This window comes from Gopherus evgoodei, chromosome 1, assembly GCF_007399415.2.
Source record: "Gopherus evgoodei ecotype Sinaloan lineage chromosome 1, rGopEvg1_v1.p, whole genome shotgun sequence".
In the NCBI taxonomy this organism is placed as follows: domain Eukaryota; kingdom Metazoa; phylum Chordata; order Testudines; family Testudinidae; genus Gopherus; species Gopherus evgoodei.
In genome coordinates, this window is record NC_044322.1 from 276,325,849 (window position 1) to 276,342,833 (window position 16,985).

Sequence of the window (16,985 nt, forward strand, 5' to 3'; positions counted from 1 at the left end):
CTTTGCACCACAAATCTGCATAGTGCAGAAACAAGATTGGCATTAACGTGTGAATATGGGATTAAGCTGTATATAAAGGCTTTGCCATCTCTAATGTCTATCTTGTAAAAAAACACCCACACATTTCTAGAGTTTTCCACTCTATTCCTTGTTCTATTTTATTTCTTGTGCACATGTAGGAGAAATGAAACATTAGAATGTCAGAAGCCCTTTCATTCACATTACATTCCAGTTAACGGTTTGGATGGCACAATCACATTTCCTGTACACTTATATGATAATGATTTCCAGTCAAAAATATTTCCCTTGAGAAATGAGTGATCCAGGTAAACATTCTGGATAATGGAGGGTGATAAGACACAGTCCCACATATAAAGGTCACTTATTTCTCCTACAAAGCTTTGGGCCTTCTCAAAGCTGCCCCAGAATATGTCCGGATCTTGCCCCAGCATGACAATGCCCTGTGGTTGGATCCTATGCCCTGGTCTCAGCACTTTTCTTAAGCTCCTTTTACCATTTACCCAAAAGGCTGTGAGACCAGATTTGGATTCCCAGGTCACACACATGTGACTCCCAAAGGTGTTGAGTTTGGGGAGGGTGAAGTGCACCCCAGGACCACTCAGTTACAAACTAAAGGTGCCATTAAACTCTTGCCACACATTGAATTCGTCATAATACTTGGTGCGGTAGGAGAAAAGAATGATTTCCCGTTTGGGCGGTAACTCTGAGGCCACCTTCATGCAAAGTGTGAATGCTCCAAGACTCAAGGGTTGTGCTGGAGACAGGACTACATAGCTAGTGTCTGTTTCTTCTCGGAAAATAAAGCCTTTTCCAAGGAGACCTAGGACAGAAATCGTAGCTAGTTATAATCACACCTATCCCACAGCAACTCCAGTTCTTCCATCACCTGACCCTCTTTGAGGAATGAATGGGTTTGATCAGAATAAGATCAGGAAAGAAGACAGAATGTGAGTAAGACAACATGTCCAGAAGTAATGAAGAACCTTCCATAAACATGTGTCCCTCTTTCAAACCAAGCCTGTGATACTAGCTGAAGAGAAAAGGATTTAATTTTCAGTATGGGATTTCATTCATTCTCCTTCACAGCTTTTGTGCTGCATGATATGGTGATTTGAACAAGTATTGCCAAATGGTGTGTTACCCTGGGGAAGGCTGTGTGATCATGCTTAGTAGTAATAAGTGATGGACGAACCTTGAGCTGTTCTGAGGTGGCTGGGATTTGATGAGATCACCCATTTAAAAAGGCATACACTAATATTAGGAGGAAGGATGGTCCAGTGGCTGTCTCTTGTCTTATACTTAGATTGTAAACTCTTAAGGGGCAGAGACCATCTTTTTGTTCTGTGTTTGTACAGCACCTAGCTCAGTGGGGTCCTGGTCTGTCACTAGAGCTACAAGGCTCAATGGTACAAGATAATAATAATAACCCCTGCCACTGAGAAATGGAGAAAAGGATAACTACTTACATGAGCCTTTTCTCCCCTTTGAGGGCAAAGGGGAGTCTGTGGTGGAAGCTTTAAAAAAAAGTACAGAAAATGATAAAGAAGAAGAAAACCAGAGGTTTTTGCTACAGCTAGTGCAGGATACAAATGATCACTGATATATCTTAAACTTGACATAATTTAAAGGGATGCTGTCACAGAGGTTGGGCCCAAAATTAGACCTTTAAAATTGTTGTAGTGTAACCCACACTCTCTTATGGCTCTCCTTAGAGCCCTGTCCAGATACAACATCTGCATCTGATCCATGATCTGCAAACATGGTCCCCAGGTATAAAACCGAATATCCTCAGATTTGCAGGGCTCTGGCTCGCTCTATTTCTCGAGGAGATAGTCAATAGAAGCTCATGCTTTTAGGTGTAGAGGTCTTGGGTTCGCTGCTGACCACTCATCCAGGGGCGGCATGTTACAATAGGGAGTAAATAAATAATAATATGAGTATAGCACTACTGTTGCAAACAACATAATTAAGACTGAGAAGAGAAAGTTGGAGGGTAGGTTAAGAGGCTGAGATCAGGAGCCCTAGGTTTTATTTTCTGTCTCATACTGACTCCCCCTTTGAACATGGATACATTATTTATCCTTTCTCCACCTCATTTCCCCCCAGCTGTAAAAGGAGAATAAAACTACTTACATACCTCAAGGGGGCACGAGAGGTAGCAACACCTAATGCTTTTAAACTGCTCTGAGACCCTCAGATGTAAGTACTATATAAAGTGTGAAGTGTCATTACTATTTGAAGGAGGCTCTGCTCCATTCAGGCATGGGGTAGGAATAGGAGCAAGGTGGCTTTATTCCACATATGTGACTCCCCACAATCTGGTGCTTTTGTGGGGATCTACCTGGCTCCTGGCATAAATTAAAATAACCTCAGAGATGCCCTAATAATTTATGCGTGGCTGCCCACCACAGTCCTTAGGGGCCACTGTTGTACCTGAGACTAGCCACAGTGAATCTGTGCTTCAGCCATGTCCCCTTCCCACAGGATGCCTTCTACACTAGGGGCTGTGAGAGGTGGTGGCACAGAGCACTTATGGGGGATAAGGAGGATGCTTGGGGGAAGGTTAAGTGGCTAGAACCACCCAGGGAAGCCCCTGTGCTAGAGGTATTCCCAGGAGGGCAGAGCCATTGTCTTTACACTCCTTTTGGACTCTACTGAAAGCAGCATAAATCAAGAGCATCGGCAATACTTCAAACACCTTCTTTGTTTAATAAAAACACACATTTCTGTCTTTTGTTACTTTTTTCCTTTCCATTGCCCAGTTTTTCTTCTCTCTCCTTTTAAAATCTCTGTCTACTGCTTTCCTGCCTTCTCTTTTCTCCAGAGTTCTAACACCTTTCATTGTTCTCTTCTGTGTGTTCATTCTCATTATTCTCTTTCCTGTATAAAAGCGACCATGATCCCATGGAGTGTAGAAGAACGCTCCCTCTCTGTGTGCTTTAGCACTGTGTATGTGGAGAAGATGCATAAGCTTCATAGGAGGAATGGTATTAAAGTGAACTTAGGGGATCTGCAGTGATCTTGTCTGTCACATGAACACTAGGGTAATAACAAACGTGAGGTTCTCACTGAAAGTGACCTGAAGCCAGCCAGCCTAATCCCTGGAGCCAAATGTGACTGAAATCAGAATTTATCCCCAGGTATCTGCTATTACTACAGAGAATTTGAAATGATAGATATGTAGTGTGGAATCTTGGGTGACATCACGGAGTCATCCTGCCTAACTTTCATCTGAATCTTATTCATTACCCATTAGACAGAGAAGATGCTGTTTTTCCCTGGGGATGGGTGAAGAATGCATATGGGCAAATAATTTGGCCTGCCTTATAAACCCATAGGAAAGGGGAAATGGAGATGCAGATCTGCACAACTTCCTGACAAAGCTTGGGAAAGGAAGGGTGATCAATAGGGTGGCTCCAGTCATCTGTGTAAACAGTGGACAAAGAGGACTTTGGGTGATCTTGGAGACTGATAATCTATTCATACTACAGAGAGAGAGAGAAAGAGTATGTGTATATCACATATATGCTCCTGTAGTAAGTGTTTACATACTGTATTTCCTACTCCTGATTTTGATCTATCTGCTGTTTTTTCCTTAGTGCATAATTTAAACCACTAGAAATAAGAATAAACTTGTAAATCTACGTAGTTTTATCTTAATTACTTTATAGATTATAAAGAATCAGAACTGTGGAGAACAGTGATCAACCTGTGCTAACTTGCTGCCACTAGGTTATAACTAATGTTGAGGAGAGAGAATTCTATGCTCCAAGTAATGATACAGATGAAGCAGTGGTTTGGAGGCAGCATAAGAACATGAAAATTACCCACTAAGGTTATGTTTTTCATTTATCCACGAATACAAATCTGCTTTGTACTCCGCTCCAGGCAAGAGCCAGTGGAACCATCCCCTGGTGCAAAGCGATTTCCTGGGAAGATATGCTAAAATCTTTGGCCACACCAGCCTCTCAAAGGTCCCAGTTTCCAGGACCAACCAGTTCATATGGCTGCTATTAATTAAACTGCAAAGAGCATCTTCAGTCTAAGGGACCTCCACCAGCTAAGTAAAGAGACTTAAATTTGCAAAGTATATTTCAAGTAATAAAACGGATTTATTTCACATTGTTGCTAACTAGTTCTGCACAATGAGATGTTTAACTAGAATGGGTCGGCAATCTTTCAGAAGTGCTGTGCTGAGTCTTCATTCATTCACTCTAATTTACGGTTTCGTGCGCCAGTAATACATTTTAAAGTTTTTAGAAGGTCTCTTTCTATAAGTCTATAATATATAACTAAATTATTGTTGTATGTAAAGTAAATAAGGTTTTTAAAATGTTTAAGAAGCTTCATTTAAAATTAAATTAAAATGCAATGCCCCCTGGACTGGTGGCCAGGACCTGGGCCGTGTGAGTGCCACTGAAAATCAGCTTGCATGCCATAGGTTGCCTACCCCTGAACTAGAATTTCTAGAGTTAAAATTCTTTGTCTCATCCTGGGCCTACAGTAAACACCATCCACAACTATTACTCGCCTTTTCCTACATATGCAGAATTGCAGCATCTTCTAATATTCTTCATTAAATTAGGAATTGATCTTCATATAGCCTAAGTTTTGAGTGTGTGTTTGAATTAACCAGATCTACCTTTCTGTTTTACTGGCTTCTTTTCAGGAGCTAGTTTTGGGAAGTGGCATCAGCCAGTCAGCCTCAGTACTCAGGTAGCCTGAGAAATATGAGAGGTACAGTATTGTTGTTACCTTCTATTATTTGGAGGTACACAAGTTACCTTCAACTACCTTCCTACTTGTATGTGGGCCAGCTCCAGTCTATTGAGATTAGACATCACTTTCTCTTTTGTAACTCCTGTGGTCCAAAAGGTGTTTTCATCCCTTTGTTTGTAAATGGTAAATTTAATTACTCTCTTGTCATTTCAGACCCTAAGAACCATTTCTCCCCAATGCAGGTTAAGCATCATCATCTTGCAAAAGTCCATTTTTGAAGCAACTAACAGTTTACCTTTTCATCTTTAACTTCAGAAGCAGGTTTTCAATCCCATAATAATTATAATCTCTACCACCTGCAAAATCATCCTTTCACAGGGGCTTTAATTAAAGCTCTGACCCAGCAAAGCGCTTAAAAACATGCAAAATATCAAGCATGTGAGCAGTTCTATCAATTTTGATAGGAAGTAATCAAGTACTTAAATTTATATACATGCCAAAGTGCTTTGCTGGAACAAAGTCTACAGAAGGCTATCAATCACGGTCTTAAAAATGTAATTTCAAGTTACCACTGGGTTAAAAAAAGACAAATCCTGTCTGAATAGAGTTAAATGAGCAGTTCTGATTATGATGATTATTATTTATATTAAGATAGTGCTTTGAGGCTAAGTTTGTCTCTAAAGGAAACTGCATTCTAATCTTCCTTCTGGCACAGAAATAAGTAGGATAACACAAGTCTGATTATTTGCTTCTCCATCCCTGTATTCTGTACTCTTTCAGTTTATCATCCTTGGGACTTTGTCAGAAATCATTGCATCAGCGTGTGTGTGAACGGACGTGAAAAGAATCCAGAAGACTGGATTTTGGTAATTAAACACTGAGTCCTCATTAAGATTTAAATTACACAACAGAAACTAAGGCTAATCATTCAAGAAGTTCGCCTCTCAGCTGTGGGAGAATTACATTGGCTGCAGGCCTTGCCTACAAATAAAAAGAATCTTCCTCAACTCCGGCCACTGGTGGGTGGACAACAATGTCACTGCATCCGTCCAAATGCCAAGCATAGGCAAGGCAAACTGCTTGCAAGGAGAGAAAAGTGGCACTCATGCAAATTGCAATTGAGCTTGTCTACATTATGGGTATGTCTACACTACTTGCTGGATTGGCAGGTAGTGATCGATCTATCAGGGATCAATGTATCATGTCTCATCTAGACACGATACATTGATCCCCAGATGCACTTCCTGTCCGCTCCGGAACTCTACCAGGGCGAGAGGTGGAAGCGGAGTCAATGGGGGAGCTGCGGCCGTCTATCCTTGCCATGAGGATGCGAAGTAAGTCAATCTAAGTTGATCTAAGATATGTCGACTTCAGCTACACTATTCTCGTAGCTGAAGTTGCATGTCTTAGATCGATTCCCCCTCTTCCCCCCAGTGTGGACCAGGCCTATGGGTTTGCACTGGTGCTGCTACCTAGTTGGTGGCTAGTGATGGCTGGGATGGAGGCAAACCTCCAGTGTAGGGAAGACATTAGCCTGAGGGAAGCTTTACATCTGATCGATAAATCTTTACATCTGGTTGACTTTACTTCTGATTGATAAATCTTATTGTTTTTTGCATCTCTATCCTTACATCAACACTATAATTTTCAGCAGAGTACTCTCTTAAAGGACTCACGGACAGACCAAAGACCTGCACTTCACACAGACTGAGGTATTCAGCTGTCCCGGGAATGGTCACTGTCACATACCGCCCTTGCATTCCTTCACAGTCAAATGAGAGGGTTTCCTCATAATCCATGTGGAAAAGTGTCCCACATCTGAAAAGAATAGCACCCTGATTAAAAGATAATGTGCTGTTGCACTATACGTGGATAACTAAATCCATGACCAATCTGAATTTTTAAAAGATGTTACATTTTGGGTGTCATCAGGAGGAGGGAGAAAACTTGTTCACCTTAGCTTCCAATGACAGAACAAGAAGCAATGGGCTTAAACTGCAGCAAGGGAGATTTAGGTTGGACATTAGGAAAAAGTTCCTAACTGTCAGGGTAGTTAAACACTGGAATAGATTGCCTAGGGAAATTGTGGAATCTCCATCTCTGGAGATATTTAAGAGTAGGTTAGATAAATGTCTATCAGGGATGGTCTAGACAGTATTTGGTCCTGCCATGAGGGCAGGGGACTGGACTCGATGACCTCTCGAGGTCCCTTCCAGTCCTAGAGTCTATGAGTCTATGAGTCTATTTTGAGTTAGAGTTGCACAAAAGACAGACATATGCTCCTTTTTTCATTCTCATCACTAAAAGAAATTGCTAGTTCTATTTGCTTCAAATTTTTCCCTTTGGGCTGGGACTAAGCAGAAAACAATCTGAAAACGACATTTTTTCTGTAAGTTAAAGTGGGTGGGAAAACAGGCCATAGAATGGAAAACATCTTGCAACCTTCACTCCGGAGTTGTGAATGAGTCCAGAATGAGTTAGTGACCTCAATCCAGTTCCTAGTGGACGGGCATCCTCATCATAAAAACCATCACAACAACTGGCACTAATTGATAGAATGGTTGAGAGTCCTAGAAAAGACCAAGAACTGAACGAGGCATGGAGACCAAAACTCCTTCTTACTTCTTTAATGGTCTCTCCACATTAAGGTGGTAGCAAATGGTATAGGCAATATACTTATGGCCACTGCATGCATTCTGTGGCTAAAATGTCGTTCTCCAGAGCTGTCGCTCTAGCCATAACTAGTCTTTAGTAAGGGAAAAAGAAACAGCTTCTAATTCATTCCATATTTCTTTGGACCATCGTGAGTTTGACTTTGGTATGTTCATGCAAGGACAGCTCAAGATTAGGAGGGATACCTTGGATTCTTTATTCTACCTCGTTCATTAGAGTTCCCACTCCGGATCTCAGCACTGTTTATCTGATTCTTGCAACAGTCACCTCGGTTTGTTAGTGCAACAGAGAAGATTTTATGCTCTGATTTCAAATCCAGCCTCCACCAGGGTGACCAGTCTTTACGTGTGTGGGTACACTGTCCCATCAAAGCATTGGCAGATAAAGAGCCATTGTTAGCATTCTGAGCCTTATAGGAATACATATATATGTGGAACTGGGAGGCAATACCATGTGGTGCTACATTTGGGACTGGAAAGAAAGACGGTTGTGAAATTACTACAGGTGGAGTACCAGGGAGACTAGTAGCTTCATCAAGGTAATCAGCCTAAGAACACATAAGAGTTAGTGCCAAGAGATACAAAATGCAACTCTTTAATGGCAAAACAAGGAAACAGCCAAAGATCTACACATTTTATTGAAAGAAATATCCCCACACGCACAGCTGCAAAATAAAGTAGATTAAATCAGTCAAGATCTAGCCTATCACAGTCATAAGGCAGAGGCCTGCTTCAGCTATCTCCTGATCCTTATTTATGCGGTCTCTAATACTGAGGGACAGCTGGAAAATGCCATGCCACATGGTTACTCTCAAGCCAAGCTAAGCCACTTCTCAGCACAGACTGGACATGCCTGGCCTCTGGGATGTCAGATACCTCCACGAGGCTCTACGTAGCACGGGTTAATCTCGCTCAATTTACCTACATCCTTTACTGTAAACTGGCTGGCTGCCCTGCTAATAGAATCAGTGATCTGTAGAACACTGTGGAGAACTGGCAACTCTTTTCCTCACCTCTTCTCAAGCAGTGACATCCTGCCCCACTGAAATCAATGGGAGTTTTAAGATTGACTGCAATGGGACCAGGATTTCACCCAACTCACTTTATAGTTGCTCACTATAGGGGATATTGACTCGCTTGCTATGGCCTCAGTTCAGGAAAGCCTCCCTTTTCCAGGACAGGACTTAACTTAAGGCACATTTTTAAGTGCTCTCCTGAATAGGGATGGCCTTAAGCATGTGCTTCAGCACTTTCCTGAATCAGGACCTGTCACAATATGTTATTGGCATGCTTGCTATAGGCAGCACTATACACGTGCGCACTCTCCCTGTGACGTGATATTAGGGTGTACTGTGGATAGATGCTATTCGTGTGTGCTGCAGGCAGGTAGAGATGAAAAGATAACTCAAAACCTCTATGAAGTGTTAGTAAAGGGAAAGCTGGAGACTAAGATGTGCTGCTGCATTCCAGTCTGCAAGTACCAGCTATATTGTATTTCATATGGCTGAGCTTAAATGAGGTCTGAAAAATCTTATCAAACATTGTGAATTGTCCCAGACTATCCTGGCTCCTGTCACATACTCTTGAGGTGACCCATACCTGCCAATAGTGCGGGGGTGGAGTGAGGGCAGCCAGCTTCAGCAATGTTATTGAGCATGCTCAGTCTGTGTGAGCATGCTCAGTACAAGCCAAGCAGCAAATCTGGGTGAGGGTGGCCAACCTGTCCGCTCCTCCCCCCCATCCCTGGCACCAGGATCACCATGTAAACACTCTCTGATGGGCTGGGCAGCATAATCAGATGCTATCTGCCATGCCTGGTTGGTTTACTAATGGGTAAGGCTGCGAGTTTGTCATGGAGGTCATGGCTCCGTGACTTTCTGGGACCTCTGTGACTTCTGCAGCAGCTCGGTGATGTGACTGGCCAGGGGGCCGCCTGGGCCAGCTGCATTGACTATTGCTGGGGCAGTCTTGGGCCACCCTCCTCCCCAGCAGCAGTAGGAGTTTTGGTGTAGGAGGGGGCTCAGGCCTGGGGGTTCGGGTGCGGGAGGGGGTGAGGACTGTGGGTGGCGCTTACCTTGGAGAGTTCCCTGAATGCAATGACATGTCCCTCCCTCAGCTCCTAGCTCCATGGGCTGTCTGCCCCGCAGCTCCCATTGGCGACAGTTTCCAGCCAATGGGAGCTGCGCAGCCGATGCTTGGGATGTGGCAGCACGCGGAGCTAGGAGCTGAGGGAGGGACACGTTGCTGCTTCCGGGGAGCTGCAAGGAGCTGGGTAGGGAGCCTGCCAGCCCCACCAATCCCCCTCCAGCATCAACGGGGACCCCGCCAGCACCAGCAGTGGTTCCAGACTTCTCCCCCTCCGAGCAGCTGTTGTGCCCCCAGACCGCCCCTCTCCCCAGGTACACATGGCATCCACCGGCTGCCCCCACATCACCTGTGGTGCCCCTTGGGCTCCCCCTCCTGTGAGCACCCGCAGCACCCCCACACTCCCCCCTCCCCCAAGATTTAGTCAGGGATATATGATACAAGTCCTGGACAGGTCACGGGCCATGATTTTTTGTTTACTGCCTGTGACCTATCCATGACTTTTACTAATAATACCCGTGACTAAAACGAAGCCTTACTAATGAATTTTGGCAGTCTCTCTGTGGCCATACAAGCTAGAAAGCAAACTCTTCAACCTGGCTAGGAACACAGGGTGAAATTCTGACCCTACTGAAGTGAATGGGAAGTTTGACATGGACTTCAATAGGGCTAGGATTTCAGCCAGGTTGAAGAGGAGGCACTTCTCCCAAGTAGCAGCCTATGCTACCTGTGCAGTCCTGGTAACCTGTATACCCCCCAACACCTTGTGAACTAATGAAGAGACTTCTCCTGTTGTATATTCTGAGAAGATTTATTTGCTCAGTTCCCAAATGGCTTCTTCCCCTTTCACAGGTACGGTTTATCAGTGCTCACTATAGGTGTTATTAGCAATGTGATGGAGATTTGCAGTTGCAGTTTTGGCATGCTCTGCATATAGGCAGGAGCTGAACAACTAGGCAGAAACTGTCTAGTGCTTACAGTGATTAAGAGTCGGGAAAGTTGGAGGCTTGCCACTGACTTGCTAGGATAGTCTGGTCAAATTGTTTAATTTCTGTGTTCTTCAGGTTTCCTTTCTATACATATAACACCCACCTTGGCAAAATACTTTGAAATCCTTGGATGAAATGCACTGTATGAATGCAAAATATTATTGTTACCTGCTATAGGTTAGCAGCATTATTTGTAGGCCACTGGGCTAGGCATTTTTCCATATATGTGTAGAATAACACATGGTATATTTGTGCTTTCTCTATTACAGGTTGGGACTATAAAGCATGTGTTCTAAGTCAGTGGTTTTCAAACTTTTTTTCTGGCGACCCGGTTGAAGAAAATTGTTGATGCTCGCAACCCAATGGAGCTGGGGATGAGGGATTTGGGGTATGGGAGAGGCTCAGGGCTGGGGCAGAGGGTTGGAGTATGGGGGTGAGGGCCAGGAATGTGGGGTTTGGGGTGTGGGAGGGAGCTCTGGGCTGAGGGTGCAGGCTCTGGGGTGGGGCCGGGGATGAGGGGTTTGGAGTGCAGGAAGGGGCTCCAGGTTTGGGAGGGGGGCTCATGTCTGGGGCAGGGAACTGGGGTGTGAGGCTGGGGCACGGGCTTAACTTGGGCATCTGCCGGTCAGTGGCGTAGGGGGAATGCTAAGGCAGGCTTCTTGCCTGTCCTGGCACCATGGGCCGCTCTGTGCCCCAGAAGCAGCCAGCAACAGATCTGGCTCCGCGCAGCTCTCACCTGCAGGCACTGCCTTCCCCACAGCTCCCGTTGGCCAGGAACAGTCCAAAGGGAGTGCGAAACCAGTGCTCAGGGTAGGGGCAGTGCGTGGAGCCCTGTGCCCCCTCCCCTCCTCCCCGCCTAGGAGCTGGACCTGCTGCTGGCCACTTCTGGAGCACAACGTAGTGTCAGAACAGGTAGGGACTAGCCTGCCTGAGCCGGGCAGCACCACCTGTGGGAGTTTTAATGGCCTGGTTGGCAGTGCTGACCAGAGCTGCTGTGACTCAATGCCTTACATTCCACAATCCAGTACTGAGTCGTGACCCGCAGTTTGAAAACCAGTGTTCTAGGTTCTATAAAGCACATGCTGAATAGTCGCTCTGCAAGCCTGTGCCACATGAACATAGACTCCAATCTGTCTAGCTATATTCCATCAACCATATCAAATTGCAGCATTTTACCTCCTATTGTCTTTGGTGCTCGGAGTGTTTTACCTGCAACATAGTTAAAAACCCCAAATCATTACCAGAGCTGGTCACATAGCAGAAGGGAAGCAAAAATGTGTTTGTTCTTATGTACTGGGGCACTTTTCAAAAGAAAAAAGATGTCTGAATCCAAAATTTTGCCCCTGGACATGTAGTTACTATTTGGTTTCTCAGAACCACTCCCTTATCCAAGCTTTCCTTTGGCTCAGCACTGCATAGGGTGACCAGATGGGATGAAGAAAATATCGGGACACATGCAGGAGTCCCGCCGTCAGAGCAAAAAAAAGCAGAGTCCCGTCAGCACAGCAAAAAAAAAAAAAAAAGCGTGGCGTCCTGGAGTCCTGCCGACAGAGAAAAAAACAACAACAGAGTCCTGGAGTCTGAGTGGGAAAAAAAAAAGAAAGAAAAAAACGGTGTCTCGGAGTCCCACTTGGGGGGGGGGAATGGGGGGAGTGGAGTCCCAAAGCACAGCAAAAAAAAAAGCACGGAGTCCTGGAGTCCCGCCGGCAGAGGGGAAGAAACCAAACCAAAACAAAACAAAAGTGGAGTCCCACCAGTGGAACAAAACAAAACAAAAAATAAAACAAAAACAGGAGTCTGAAATATCGGGACAAATTGCGTCCCGACCAAACATCAATTGGGACGTGGGACAAATGCCTAAAAATTGGGACAGTCCCGATTTTATCAGGACGTCTGGTCACCCTAGCACTGCATTACATACAAGTCTTTCCTGTGAAGGTTCCAGGGCACTGGACCCAGATGCTGATTTCGTGATTGACATCTAACACAAAAGGAGGGGATCTGTCTGTAGACTTTGTTGATTGTACAGCACTTTGAAGATTTATGCTGTTATGTTGGTGATCATCTCCACCACCACCAGGATAAATGTTTTCTATTGGATATTGAACATTGTGCCCTTGGCATGGGGCTTTGTTGTGCCACATCATGCCTTAACATTACTGGTATGTTTTTCATTACGTTGCACCCAACACCTTGCTTCTGAAGTATATGGTGCTTGTCTAACTTTTGCCTAGAACTAAATAATTCTGCAGCAATGTATCATCGCTCATTTAGCCATAGCCATGTATGTGAAAGTCAAATGACCCAGAGCCCAGAGTCTGGTGCTGCATTTCATCCCACTGTTATCCTCCCCTCCCTCATCTCACTCTGCTGAAATTATTTGTCCCTGGCTAGCACTGTTGGGCATAAGGACTCCATTAACGTGGCTGCTAGTGATGCTTGATGAATAGGCAGGAGAGGAAGGCTGAAGGCCAAGGTGGACAATAACAGCACCAAAAGACCTAGTGAAGCATATCAAAGATATGGTGGAGAGCAGGCCCCCTAAGGTCAATCAGTTCCAGTATCCATGAGAGATCTCCCAATGAACCTCTTTTGGATGTAGACATCCCCTTTCAGTGCTTTGGCCTTGACCCTACTTTCCTATGAAAAGACAATGGTCCTGACTGTCCGCTGCCTGGCACCCTGTGTAGTCATTTACATCTGTGCAAAGGGAGCAGATCAAAGTGCACTATGGAAGTTTTAGTGCATGACAGCTAGCATGCTGTAGTTTTACACCCCATCTTACTAGGCATGAATTCTCTATATAGACAAGCCATAAATCAGAATTTTTTTACTCACTTATCCCATTGATAGTGTTTTACGCTCATTTGTCACTCCCTCTGCACAGGGCTCCAGTAGAGTTTTGGGGTTAATTTTCTCCAAACACAGCTACAGATCTATTGTGTGTGAATTCAGTAATTGTACTCACCAGGGAAAATCAGTGGCAGACCAAACACCTGCACTTCACACAGACTCAGGTACTCAGCTCGCCTTGGGATGGTCACAGTCACATAACGCCCTTGCATTCCATGACAGTCAAATGAGAGTGTTTGCCCAAGCTCGATGGACTCAACTGTAGCACACCTGGAAATGAACAGGATCTTATTCACGGAGAGTGGTAAGAGCTGGTTGGATTCTGAACTTGGAGGACTAGCACCATGAAGTCTGTATCTGTGGAATGGAAGCTCCTGTCTCTTGTATGCTCACGCACTGAAATAAGCACATTAGCTGGGATTTTCAAAAGAGCTTAAAGGTCCTGGGTTCCTAATATCCTTAGACCTTTTCAAATGTTCCAGCCATGAGAATCAGTTGATCACTTAAAAGTGTTTCTGTTAATGATTTTCTTAAATGCTGTAGCTGTTAACATGAAGTCAGTGAAACATGAACACCATTCATGCAATAGTATGGTTGAGAATGTAAAAGTCAAGATAAGCATGGTTACCACAAAAACAGGGACCCCATGTGCTTCATAGCCACCCAGAAAACCAAAAAGCTGATTTTTCAGTCACAATGCTGCATAATTCTCTGCATTGCATAATTTTTTTTTAAGGAACTACAACAACAAAAGACTATTTTCTTGCCAATCTCTAGCTCTTCATCCTGTCCAGCTGTTGTTTTAGGAGCTCTGCAGGACACAGTGTCTGGCTGGAAAGTAAGAGCATGAGGGGCAGAAGAGGCTGAAGCTCTGCCTTCTCTGAATTGCACTGTGTTCTGCAGCATTCTTCAGCAATACTTCTTATTCATAGAGTTTAAAGCCAGAAGGGACCATTAGGTCATCTAGTTTGAACTTCTGTATATCACAGACCATTACCTTGCACCCAGTTACCCCTGTAGTAAGCCCACTAACTTGTGTCTGGCTAAAGCCTAACGTCCAGAAAGGCAGCCAGTCCTAATCTGAAGACCTCAAGAGATGGAAAATCCACACTTGCCGTAACAGTCTGTTCCATCACTATTAAAACATGTCCCTTAGCTAGCTATTAAGAAATTGTTTGATACTCTGTGTGGCTTCTAACCTTGAGAGATCAAGAAGAAAGCAATAGCAGGAAGGGTTGGAGCATCGTCTAGGGACTAGTCTACATTGGGAAATTACACTGTGTCAGAATATGACTTTGGGGAGTTGTGGTAACTAGCAAGACGGGGACTGATTCTCATGTACACGAGGGCACTTTATGCTGTTGACAGTGTAAAATCCCTGAAAGCGAGTGTAAATTACTGTCAGAGCAATATAAAGGGGCCTTAATATAGACAAGAATCAGGCCTTAGCTATATGCAAGGACTGTCACGCTCATCATGGTGTCAGCTCCGGGAGGAAGAGAGGAGGAGTGGGAATGGGGCACAATCGGGAGGAGGCAGTGAAGAGGCGGGGCCAGAGTGGAGATGGGGGGAAGGAGTCAGAAGAGGGGCAGGAAGGGGGTGGAGTTGGGGCAGAGACTTTGGGGAAGGGGTTGGAATGGGGGCGGGGTAGGGGTCAAGTCGGGGCAGGGCCTGAGGCAGAGGCAGGTCAAGCACCCACCAGTGCTAGCAGAAGTGAGCACCTATGCTTCTGTCAGTGTAGCGTATGTCCAGCTGGGTGTGTTTTTTTCACAGCCCTGAGTGACATAAGTTTTACTGACAAAAGTGCTAGTGTGAGCACAGACAGAGAAAGCCAAAGACAGACACAAACTGTTCTTTAAAAGTGTAAGACAACATTCATACCAATCTTTACACAGTCCCAGGCGTCTCACACTTTGTTTACCATCTCAGTGGTCACTGTCAAATTGGAGACTTCACTCACAAACCTCCTCAGAACTCTCTCTGCAGCAGAAGAGGCTTTCTCACATTTTCTGGTGTGTCCTTTTCGGCACACCACACACCTGAGTATGTTTAATTCCATTGATCAGAAAGCAGTGGTGCATGTACACACTTCTATGTAGATCTGATTCTCTCTAGCCAAGGGAGCCATGCAGCTGAACACAAGCCAATGCATTCCACCAGGGCAATGCTCTACTTACCAGAAGAATTTACTGGTAGACCAAAAATACCAACGTGAGGTATTTTTCTGTGCCTGGGATGGTCACAGTCACATACTGCCCTTGCATTCCTTCACAGTCAAATGAGCATGTTTCCCCACGGCCCATGGAGTCGATCTGGGTACATCTGGAAATGAACCAGATTAATAGCCATTATTATTATACTTTGACAACAACAAGAGCTCAGATCACAGGAGGGGAAAGGATGAAAAATACAAACTGGCCCCATAATTCAGCAAATAAATGTAATCATCATCCTATTTTTCCTCAGTTATTTGTTAAGCAATGAGTCACTATTAAGGCAGAACAACACAAGCAGACTATTTACTCTAGTGTCAGCTGTAGTAGTGCTATAGATAAGGTTGATTCTACAAGTTTGGCGTGAGGATCTTTAGGGCCAAATTCTGCCACCTTTAATCATATTGTGTAGTACCTCACTCCTCAAAGAGTTTCCAGGTAACACTCATAAGAGTGGCAGAATCTGATGCTGAATCGTTTTAAACAACAACTTTCTTTAAATCAATGCTGTAGATTCATTAAATCAATGTCCCACGGGAAAGCGGTTCTGAGAAAGAAACTGAAAGTCTAATTAAAGGCCCAATCTTGGTTCAGGAGCCACTAGCTTGGACCTGTGCACTCACACACAATAGTACCATGCAGGACTTGGCATGAATGCTGGAGTTTGTGCTGCTCACTTTCAGTGCCACATCAAGGGTCTTAAGAGAGCAAAAAGATGATCATGCAATTACTAGCAGGAGAGGTGAGGAAATTGCTTTTAGCCTCTAAAATCCCAACTACACTCACATCATACTTGAGAGAAACCATTTTAAAACATTTTAAACACACACACACACACACACACACACACACACACACACACACACACACGTACGTACGTGGTATGAGCAGAGGCAGTTGTGCTGGCCAATGGGAACTGAGCATAGCTTAGTTAAAACCATTATGAACAACAAAACCATTGGAGATCTGTTCTGATCACTTCCACTACATTTCCTTCTATGCACTTAAGCACTTTCATTCAGACCATCGGAGCATATTACCTGAGATTCATTCTGCCGCCGCTCTCCGGCGAGCTCCTAATTCGGATTTCAGTCCATTTAGCCGCTCATCACAACAGTCTCCTCGATTGGTGATCTTTACTCTGAACACTTGAACCCTCGCTCTCAAATCCAGTGTCCACCATGGATTAATATCTAAGTCCATGTGACTACATTTTCCTCTCAGGTAATCACTGGACGGGGACCCATCAATGGCATTGCCAGGGTTTCCATATTTGTCATAAACGCTGGACTGGGATGCTACACCTCCAAGTGCCACTTCAGGGACTGCAGGAAATAATCAGGAATACTCTGTCTTACTGCAAGTGAGCTTAAAATTTTGAATGACAAACCCTGTTTGCACTGGCAGAGAAATTCTTATGGGAGCATTTTCCC

General features: G+C 44.5%; 1 protein-coding gene across 1 annotated transcript; it reads right to left on the reverse strand.

The window, feature by feature from the left end:
* Nucleotides 1-221: 221 nt before the first annotated feature.
* On the reverse strand, nucleotides 222-16,755 carry LOC115644923 (pentraxin fusion protein-like). Its single transcript, XM_030549366.1, is given in 6 exon segments — nucleotides 222-841; nucleotides 6,425-6,558; nucleotides 7,599-7,884; nucleotides 13,455-13,609; nucleotides 16,180-16,250; nucleotides 16,609-16,755. Coding segments are annotated over 6 exon segments (1,413 nt in total).
* Nucleotides 16,756-16,985: the final 230 nt, after the last annotated feature.